Here is an 11,345-nt window from a genome sequence, read left to right as displayed (position 1 = left end):
AAGCAGACTCCTTTGGCCAGAGCCTCCTTTTCCATATTCACCCTTGTTCCCCCTGCCTCCCCCTCCCCCCGCCCCGCCCTCCATCCGCCCCACCGATTAACACCAAAAAACCCAGAGGTGAACGTTCATCCCAAAAAGAAACCGAACGCATGATCTCCGATTTTAATCGACGTTTTTGATCACCGATTCTATACCCACACCCCTCAGGCGAAAATATTACCTGAAATTTGCCCCCTTTCAGATAATTCTCTGTTATATTCCATGACATATTTGGAATTTTAGGTCCACATTTCTGTCCAATGGCTTTCGTTTGCTAGCCAGCTGTTACCAAGTGTTTTAGAGAATGTATATATATCAAGACCATCACCTGCGTAATCTGTTTTTTCTCTGAACAAAACCAAACATTGTGAGTAAAATAATGGAATATCATGCGGGATTAATTCGGTCAAGACATAATCCTGTTTAATAGTGAAACCTGGCACGAATGGTTTACGTGTTCATCCAACCTGCCCGGACTTATTTATGTATCCCAAGATTTTTACTGATCCAGGTCTACAAAACTTCTGCCCTCGATCCTCAGAGGACGGGCATACAAAACCTAAACACAAAGAAAACAACATTGTGACATCGGAAGCAGCAGTCTCTCTTCAGAACCGGAAAAAAAATTGTATGGCTGTACTCGTTCAAATTTTAAACAAACCGAGGTTTTAGTGAAAGAATTACCACACACGACGAGGCCCAAGCTTTCTGCACCTTTTTATGCATGCCTGTCGTCTTCAGCTGATCCAGTGTGAATGATAATTTTTAATTTGCTTCCCGGTGAGGGCGCTAATTCAAACAGCAAATATTTTCAAAATATTGTAACATGATCAACAACATCACGAACATTAAATGGCCTTGTTATAAATTGTCTGCGCGCTTCTTTTGTTGCTATTGTTCCAACTTACTTGGAAAAAGACAAACATAAATATGCAAAAAGTGAACTTTCGACCGCAAGCTACGCAATATCGCTAAGGTATTTCCTTGTTTTATGCGTCATTTCCGCTGTTTTGTTAGCGATTATTAACAAATTCATTGAGGGGGAAAAGTTAAAAAACAAATGCAGTGACACAGTTTACGGAACTTTTCACTTTCATATCGCGTGACCTGTTGATTAAAAATGTACTTAACACGTGTACTTACGCAACCCAACAAACAATTTGACACTGGAGTTGCAACGATTGCAGCGAAGAACCATTGAAAAAATGACGCGGAATAATTTCACAGCGACCAGATATCGAGTAACTTATTTCTTGAGATCAATTTTGCGAAAAACGGTGGATCAGAAGTTTTGTTTTGACTGGCACTCGCTCTAGCGCGAACTTGCTCTCGGTTTGAATTTTCTCCCTCTCTAATTTCCGTTTCTATGGCAATGTCACATCAGACCACTTTTCTAAAATTATTGACCAATGAACTCGATTGTTTTGCAGTGACGTCATGTTATGACACGTGATTTCCAAGCAAAAACACACTTGGTGTGTTCTCGTTATTTCGCCTCGCCGATAAACGAAAGCGAGTTGCGAGTGGGTTATTTTTTGGCCTTTCTTGTGTCGAGATGGACGCGTTAAAAGAGCAAGCCATGATAAATCAGTTCGTAATGGCTGCTGGGTGTGCCAGAGACCAAGCTAAGCAGCTTTTACAAGCCGCACATTGGCAGTTTGAGGTAGTGAAGTTATTGTTTTGATTTCGACGTGATGTCGAAGCGGCTTGGCACATCGTACAAGCTGATTTGTTCTTTGGAATTTATCCTCGTGATAGTTACCTGTGTTCGTTTTTTTTTCTTTCTCTAGACTGCTTTGAGTTTGTTTTTCCAAGAGGCAGCGATTCCTTCCCATAATCAGCACAACGCGGTAAGTGTACTTTGAGTGCACGTCCAAAGCAATATTTTCATGTTGATTTCGTTGATGACCTTAAATTCAAGACGTTTTCATTCCTCCTTTCAGCTCGTAACGCCAGCGAACACACCGGCTACACCGCCAAACTTTCCCGACGCTCTGGCAGCTTTCTCAAAACTTCAAGCCTCCGATACGAGCCCCAAACCACAGACTTTGAACGCAAATCATCAACCCGTGAGATGAATTCTTAGCGCAATGTTGTTGTCAGCTTGCACTATCCGTCCGTTTGTATTTGTATAATTCCGCCGTATCTTTCTTCAACGCAGCATTACTGGAACCTTTTTATAATAATACGTTAAGAGGACAGAATTAGAGGATTTACTTCGAACAGTAAGCTTCGAGTCAAGATATGGAAAAGGAAGAGGAATATTGGTAAAAACCGTGTGGAAAGTGCCGGTCACTGTCCGGCATTATATTCAGGAAAACTGTTTAAATGGGAATATTGATGTGTGTTGATGTTAATGAGCAAAATCAGTGAGACTTTGGAGAGACTCGCCCTTAAACTTAAATATCATTGTGGTTCCCGAAGAACTTAGTGCAAGTGTTAAAACCTCAGATAATTTGGGTACGTTGACAATCGCCATGTTTGATAGTAGTGAAATAGAAACTTATCGCCTTGCGAAACTGGCGTGCATTCTTTGTCTTCATGTATAATTTATGAATGTCGAAAGGGAAATATCAAACTGCTAATGCGAGCTTTCTTCGGTTTTCCGACGGTTTTTGGAAATTGGTTTTACAAAATTGATGAGGCTATAATTACAATCTAATTTTAAAGATTGATAGTAAAGTTTAGAGAGCAGTACCTGTGTGGAACTTGTCTTGCTCCGAAGCTTACATCATACGCGGTAATCCTTGTTTTATATTTGTACATGGCTGTTTTGTTTCGATTTATGTCTAGTTGTTGTTGTTTTGATGAGCCTTTATTCGCCTTGAATGCTTTATCGAAGGATCGAAACACTGATAAACTAATCATTTTGACAAATTATTGTTATGAAGGTTCGTTTGCGCGCGTGAATTGCATGCTACTGTTAAATTTCTCATTGTTCCGGTTTTCTACAGCTCAAGGCAAAGGGAGGCTTTTGATTTCCGGACTTTGGAATGCCATCTCGTTTAGCCGAACCACAAGAATACAATGTGCTTTTTAACAATTTTTTTTCTCTTTTTTTTTTTTTGTGCGCTCGAAATGACAGGTGTGCATCAAGGTTTCCCAAGAGTTATTGAATGCATGCTTCGAAAGCAAGACTGCATTTTTCGCAGTCTCATATTCACATGTCAACTGCCGTGTTCTTTTAATGACTGGCCCTCAGTGGGCAAAGTCAAGGTCAGACTTCCTGTCTATTGTAAACCATTTTCTCTGTAATATCAGTGTTATCTGATCTTTATGCCCCGGATTTTTGGCCACGTTTCCAATACTTCTTAGCGGAGCCAACCAACTGCTTGAAAATGTGAATTTCACTTGAGTCATGTCATCATTTTCACCCCAAGTTCAAAAGTGCAATTCTCCTCACTGAGTTGTAATAATTTCCTTAAATATACGTTCTGAAAATTTGCTGTTGCGTGTCAAGATCTCCAAAGCATTTTAAACGTTAATATCCCTCAGTTCATGTCACTTATCTTCGCTACAACACACATATTTCTAATAATTCTCAGAAAAATATATCCAACTTTATTTTCTTGTTGATTACTGCCTGATTACACAGGTAGCAATAAGATGAGCGATCACTTTATTAGGAAACTGCAAGTGAACTTGCACAATTGACATATCATAGGCCTGTGTAGACTTGGTTTGATAGCAGCAAACAATTTTCAAAAGAGTACTGTTACACAGTTTCAACATCACATGCTTTATAATCCATTTGACATGCTAATGCGGAGATAACGTGCTCCCTCAAATAATAGTTGGAGGTGGCTGTTTTTTAGTGTTTACACAAAGAGTTGGTGATTATTTATGAAAAGCAATCATTCAAGGCAATAGTTTAGATTATTGCTTGGAAACAAGGGTAGAGAACTGACATGTGGCTCTGGCATTTTCTTTTCTGTTGAAAAGAATAAGAACATATGTGTACTATGTGTGATCTTGGAATTGAAATATTATTTTGAGCAGTTATTTTATGAAAGAGATGACATAATTCCCTAACTTATAAACACAGTCTTAGAGACACTTGTGACAGTGTGGGAGATAAGCTGTGGAGTCACAACTGCCCACTAGTTTTGCTTGCACAGTTTTGTTTTTCTGACGCAAGCATTTACATATGTTGCTATAACTGCTTGCCCATTGATAATTGTGCTCACAGAACAAAAGAACAATAAAATAAAACTCCCACCAGTTAAAAAGTTACACTGACCTTAACATTGATAGCATTGTTTGTTTAAAAAAAATAGCAAATCATTTGACTGTTTTTCCTAAAATTATGCTGGTTAAACATTTAGACCTTTCGTATAGAAATGTAAATGTTAGAGCGCTGTAAGATGTAGCAGACTGCAGATTGAGAGGCCCACGCATATCTTAGTCATTATCTGTCCTTATTGTGCCATGGGTTGCATGAGGCCTTAATGCATATCAAAACATGCATCAAAATCTTATGAATCCAGAATTTATTAAGAGATAAATTTCCAATGCTTCTAACAATATTATAAATAATGTCTCTCAGGATGGCTCCAATTGGGTTGTGAAAACATCAGTCACCAACAGCAGGACTCAACCCTAACCCTAATGTGTTATCTGGACTACAACAGAATACAAACTAGAGCCAGGAAAATGTTAGAAAATTAAAATTTATCAGTTACAAGAACTACTTGTTACAGTGGAGCAGTAAACCAGCACACTTGATTTTATTGCTGTATTCCTGAAGTAAGCATCTGGTCATAGGAACTGATCATGAAATTTCATATTTTTCAAGTCAAGATTCACTGCTTAACAGAATTGCAAAATCACACAAAACATCATTATTAGTAGTAGTAGTAGTAGTATCATCAGCTGTTGCATATAGAATCAGTGCAGGGGTCTGTTCAATTTCTTTTAGTAACACATACCTTGACAAAACTTAAAATAATTAAATCAATTAAATACGTAATTAATTTCTGAGCTAAGTGATTAGCTGATTAATTATTCAATCAACTAAGTGAGGTAGAGATTACTGGTTACATTAGTCAGATCTGTGATGGTTTTTGAGAAAACAAATGGAAATCTTTTTAACTGAAAGGCACTATTAGGGGTTTTTTGGGAGGCAAAAAATTAATGGAATACAGGATATTTGTAGGAAAATAAATGGGATATAATTGGAATTAAAGGGATAAAGGGTGTAGGGGGTGTGCACCCACCACCCCCAACCCCCTCCCTGAGATGAAGCCTTCTTCATATTCACTGTTAATAATTGTTTACCTCACCCATCAGTTATGCCATTTCTTAATGGTGCACCCCTCCTAAGAGAAATCCTGGATCTGCCCATGGGATGTGGGATGTTTAGGCCAAAAGATGATGGATACTCAGATCCCCCATAATAGGGTCTCAATTGAGCTCTCATTGAATAAGTTATCCATGGTAGTCCATTCCTGGTCAAACTCAAAAAAGCTCCACTAGCAGAACCTTTCTTGGTTCAATGAGAAAACCAAGGCTTTTTCCCTATACTGCTTAGAATGGTCATGATGAGTCGAGACTAAATTTTTGCGGTTTCAACTTCTAAATCGGGGTATGAAACTGGCCTAATGTCTTAGCATTAAAATGGCAGCTATTGTGGAGTTTTTTTTTATGTTCTTCTGTTTTTCAAAATTAAGAAAAAAGATTTTAGCTCTTTCCTTTTTTATGTTTACTACTCTAGGACTCTGGAGAGTAAAAGGGTTCCCATTTCCTGGTACTAATCAGGGAGGTAGTTCTTTTGTAGTGGGAGTATAGGCTTTCTATAATACAATGATGCAAGGGACCGCAAGCGAAAATGCTACCGGAATACGTAGGATCTGTAAAAGATCTAATCAGCCAAAAATAGAAACATAACATTGAAGCAAGGCTGATTACTACGTGGAAGGTTAACGGGACAACGACATCATAGAGTCCAAACTGAAACGGCCAAGAACTGCAACCGTGGATAGCTGTTTCGACCTGGTTAGGTCTCGTCAGCACGGTGTAGCAGCAAATAGTAAACCAACCGGCTTGTGGACCGATTGTCTACTTAATGCACATGGTAATAACCTCAGATGAAACTCAAATCCAACTGTTTGCGGATTGGTCAATGTCATACGCAAAACGCGTGTTCTTGAACAATAAGCAAAACCCGGAATATCATATCGTTGTCTACATGCAAGACAAGCCTAAATAGCATATTGAATATACAACGGGTGCCCTGTTGCCTTCCCAGTAATGTTGCAAAATGATATTTTTCTTGTCACCTGAATCAGGTAAACCCTGTAGCTAGCCCATGCTGCACTTGAGTCAGCTGCTATCATGCCTGATTGTTAAGACCGGTGAAGTGGTTTGGGCATGGCTGGACCAGGTGTTCCTCAAAATCCCCACACTATTTCAACTTTCTGTACTCCTTGCAAGACCAAATATCGGTTTTACTACAACTTCTCACAGCTTTACAAAATTGCCTTCTTTCGTAGGATTTTATTACATTCAGCATAGGAAAACGACAAAGAAAAGGCGTCTTAGAAATTCTGAAAGGTTATCATGAGAGTGTGGGTCATTGGAATTTCAGGAACTGGAACGGCGCAACGTTCCTAATAGACAAGCAGGTGTCATTTTGTCATATGTTATCTAAAGAAAAGCACAAATTTTCTCCAAAACTTTCTTTTTCGCCATAAATCGGTCTAATTGACCATTCTTAGTCTCTAACGAGCAAAATTTGGCTCGATGAAGGAATTCATACATAATTCATACCCTTTGAATACCAACTACGCATTTTTGCGTAATTAATGGTCGTGCTCTTTGTACCACTTGTGACGTCATCAATTTAAATGTCATCAGATATTCTTGATAAGCAGATAGTAGTGCTAGGCTAGGCCTTTCCGCACAATGGTCAGGTTTAGATATCGACGACATTCCGACGTCGCAAATCGAAAAACAACGTTATCAGTTTTGGTGCAAAAACGGTGTTAAATGGTCCACTACGCCTATGATTGATCAAGGTCCATTTGCTTCGTCCGTAATTAACATCCAACTTTTCACGGCAGCCAGAAAGAACATACAATTCAAAAGGTAGCCAGTGTAAAAGGGCCGAGAAAAACAGAAAGGAAAGGGGCAACAAACAAAATTGAGAACGGTTAATGGCAAAAAACAAAACAAAACAAAACAGAAAGTCCAAACTTTGGCTTCTGCGCATGCCCGGAATTGAAATTTTGCTCACTTTTGTACTTAATCCTCGGAAAATCTCTCCTTTTAGTAAAAAAAGCTTTCTTAGCCAAACTTAGGCTTATTCAGCGTCATGGCAGCTAAAAAACCTGACTAAACGGTTAAAAACGGTATTTTTTGGCGAAAGTTTGGTATTCAGAGGGCTAAACACGCTCAACAGTTAAAAATTACTCTCAAGGAAAGAGCAACTCAATCTGTGAGTTGGTGTTCACGATGTATTATTCGTCTCGCAAGTCTTAGCTACAATCATCACTGAGAGGAAAAAACGCTTTAAGATAGACGCCTGCGTTTTCCGCAGTTTTAAACCTCTCATAAAAGTTTATTGCAGCTTTGTTAGTTCGATCTGGTGTTATGCTATTTGTCATTGGTCTGTTATCACTTTTACCCAGTAGTGTCTCGAAACCTGATTTTGCATTTGATCATTAGAGGATAAATGTAGACGACTACGTCTAAAATAGTTTAAGTACCCGTCCTAGTGTAAAATAGTTTAAGACGCGTGTCATGAAACCAGATACGTTAATTCACTTGTTGCAGGTGACTGGCGTGAAAACGGCCACTCTTCCGAGAGTGTGTGGATGGGGTGCAGGTGTTAAATTTTATGGTGATTCCTCAGCTATCACTTCAGCGCATATCTCTGCAAATCTTAGATGTCACTCCGTTAACAGAAAACTCGTCATTTCACAGCTGACAGTTGACATTTTGACCATTACTATCAGCTAAACCTGTAGCTCGTCTGAGGCAACAGGAGCCAGTGATGGGTGCAAAGCTCAAGATACTCGTTATCTATCTTTTAGCCGTCTCATGTCTGGCCTTAACTTCGAGTGAACTCTTAACCCATACCTTGTCATAAATTATCATTGAAAAGTAAGATTTCGAGCCACGTCCTTAAAGCTTACTCGCAAAGGCCATGTTTAGGCCTTTTTACAGAGTCAGTGAGGCCAAATTGAACATTTTAGGGTAATATGTACCATCCTCTTACCTACAATATATTTTAGCCTAAAGAAGAACGGGCGATTCCTTCGGGGACGGCGGAACCGGGAGGGGGAGCTGGGGGCTTGGGGGGCTGGGGGGCTTTAGCCCCCCAATTGCAAGCAATAAAGACGTAAAATAATAATTTTACAAATATCTCCAGACCCCCTACAAGTTAGCGCCTCTGGCGCTCGCTTGTAAGCCCCCCAATTCAAAATACGCTAGTTGCAGTGGATTTTCTGCCTCCTTCGTGTTGACCGCTTCGCTTTTGTGTACCATTTATGGGTTTTAAGATACTTCATTTTTATTATCCCAGCTTTCAGTTGCCAAGGTAGGTTTTTTCCTTTTATAGTCTTTATAGCTTCTTTTGAGATGCGGTACGTTATCTGTTTGCATGTATCGAAAATCTATCTTCGTATCCTTCGTAATTTTGTATTTAAGCTTGTGCTTAATTGCATGTCTGTTTTCATTTGTCGAAAATCCAGCTTTCTAATTTCGTGTGGGCTTTGAAAATGTTGATTTCAGTTGTATTGTTTTTTGATAGCTTTCTTTCATTCTTCCTTCAGGTGTCCATGGGAGGCGCGGTGGCCTCATGGTCAGTGCGCTCGTCTCCGGATCGAGCGGGGTTCGAGCCCTGGCCGGAGACATTGTGTTGTGTTCTTGGACAAGACACTTTACTCTCACAGTGCCTCTCTCCACCCAGGTGTATAAATGGGTACCGGCGAACTTAATGCTGGGGGTAACCCTGCGATGGACTAGCATCCCATCCAGGAGTGAGTAGAAATACTCCTAGTCGCTTCATGCTACAGAAACCGGGATAAGCTCCGGCCTGATGGGCCACCTGGCTCGTATGCAGATTTTACCTTTACCTTTGCCTTCAGGTGTCCATATCGGGAGTTATTTCGCTCTCACAAGCCACATATGAAGGCTCGGCTTGTGGTTAGTGTAGGTTGCACAGGGGATAGTACGCTTTCGTAAGCTAACATTTATCGGCCTGAATGTTTGACGCGGTTTACCCCATACAGCGAAAGGAATGATGGCAAACGAATGATGTGGAGGAAACTCTAAAGCCTACAATTTTTGATGTCATTGATCCGACCGTCATCTTCAATTCTGCGAATTAGAGCATGCATGAAATGGACACGCACCCCAACTAAACGTAAACGCTTTAAACGTAAACCCTATCTAAAATTACTTGTGAGTGGCTTCCAGAATAACTAGCTTGTTTGTTTCAACAACCTTCTAGGTAAAACACTTGTCACTCAAAACAAATATTGTAGAGAGATAAGAATACTACCGGTACTCCAAATAACTAAAATACTATTTTCTAATTAAAATTTCTCAAATTACTCCAATTGTGATTGCACAAATGTTGTGTTTTAAAATGAGTTAAAAAAAACTTGCCTTTGAAAAGTGTTTAATAGAGTTGACAAGGTTGAGTGCTTTAATAAGGTCGACCAGGGTCAATTCATGCCTCTCAATTTCGTGCTTTCAGCATCTGGTATCTTTAACAGGTCTTATCAACTTCAATGCAACACAAAGAGGAAAACAGAGACAGCTGACAACATCTCACTCAAAACCCTACCGTGACGATCAAAATACAAAACTATAATCTGATAATTTCCAGTTCAAATGCATTTCTTTCTTTGTAAGACTCGGCCTTTCTCGTGCCAACACTTTCCGGCCTGCAGATTTAATCAATGAATATCCCCTCTCTCTTATCTCATAGTCTCATGGGTAAAACAAGAAATAAATGAACATTGTGGGTTCACCCTTCCCTTCAAAACTTCTCCTAATTTATAGCACATTAATATTTACTACATGTTATTTTTAGAACTACTCGGATTAAATCGGTAGCCAAGGATTTTATGTAGCACGATATTTTTATTTCGCATATAATAAACCAAAGACCTTCATTGATGTAAAAAAAGCTCCCTTCCTCTAAAGGTCTTTCACAACTGAAAATATTTCTCGTCAAAAAAGGGCGCAACACTGCGACAACGGTACAGAGCGACGTAATAAGCCGTGCTAACGGACTCGCGTAAGCAGACTACCTATTGTCTAAACACACCAACAACGCGTAAACGGGAAAAGGGTAGGATCGGGTGGCAAAAAAACACGGAGAAGAAGGGGATTGAACAGCACCCTATCCCGATAAAGAAGCCCTTTTCCAATAAACAGCGCAGTTTTATATCCTCAACCGGTAAAATTCAAAAAAAGCAAAAAGAACGCTACGCACACACAAGTACGCAGTGCGGACCTATTTTTCGAGTTATGTTTTGTGTCAGAAAAAAGGGGAGAGAGAACGTTTTTGGACCGCCAGTAGATAGGATGATGGTTCAATTTCCCAGATAGGATTTCCTCATACCAGAGAGTCTATTTCGCTCACATATGAGATTAATTTTTTGTGGGTTTAAAGTAATTTTTGCGATTTGACGCAAACTAAACCTCGTCAGTGTCTCGTAAAGAAGGGCTTATTATTACCTAGTAAAATCAGTTCGCTTATGAAATTGTCGGTCGCTTTTTTCGTCAGAACTGACGTTTCGAGTTTTATTGAAAAAAGCTATTGACGAATTTAAAGAATTCAAAATACTGAAAATAATTCAAAACAGCATGATCATACATTTTCCAGAACCGATTATTTTAGCACAGAGTTTTGCTCCGAGCTGGCCTATATTAAGACTGTTAGAAAATCGACAAAACATTTGCAATTACTTCAATTTAAATATTTCTGATTTAGGTATCCTTAACTTGTCTCAAACCTTCCAGAATCGATTCTAGAACTTTACTTTCACAACAAGGTTTTTAGCCTCGGGTCTTTTAGCTAATAGTTTGATACTCTCTTTATTCCGGCGACGATGGAAATTCAAAACAACAATAGTATTTAAAGTGGTCGTTTTAGATTTCGTGGAAGGGTCGTCGTAGAACACATGTTAACTTTCATTTACACGATTTATCAAGGTGATAGTGGCCAGAATTATCATATAAAACTCCGCCGGAAAATATGGGACTTTTATAAAGTTTATATTTTATTCCATTGAATCTGTGTGCGGATAGAATCTAATCTTCTTAATAAAACGCCTTCAAAAATTCTCATA

At 39.3% G+C, this 11,345-nt stretch overlaps 1 protein-coding gene across 1 annotated transcript; it reads left to right on the top strand.

The window, feature by feature from the left end:
* Window positions 1–1,500: 1,500 nt before the first annotated feature.
* LOC145490160 (UBA-like domain-containing protein 2) lies at window positions 1,501–7,040 on the top strand. The gene is made up of 3 exons (XM_081469269.1): window positions 1,501–1,702; window positions 1,830–1,889; window positions 1,983–7,040. Exons 1-3 carry the CDS (start codon window positions 1,595–1,597, stop codon window positions 2,115–2,117), a joined length of 303 nt encoding a protein of 100 aa, XP_081325395.1. The 5' UTR covers window positions 1,501–1,594; the 3' UTR covers window positions 2,118–7,040.
* The last annotated feature ends 4,305 nt before the right edge of the window (window positions 7,041–11,345 follow it).

The sequence above is a fragment of the Orbicella franksi genome, chromosome 6 (genome assembly GCF_964199315.1).
Source record: "Orbicella franksi chromosome 6, jaOrbFran1.1, whole genome shotgun sequence".
Lineage (NCBI taxonomy): Eukaryota > Metazoa > Cnidaria > Anthozoa > Scleractinia > Merulinidae > Orbicella > Orbicella franksi.
This window is presented reverse-complemented; position numbering and strand designations above follow the sequence as displayed.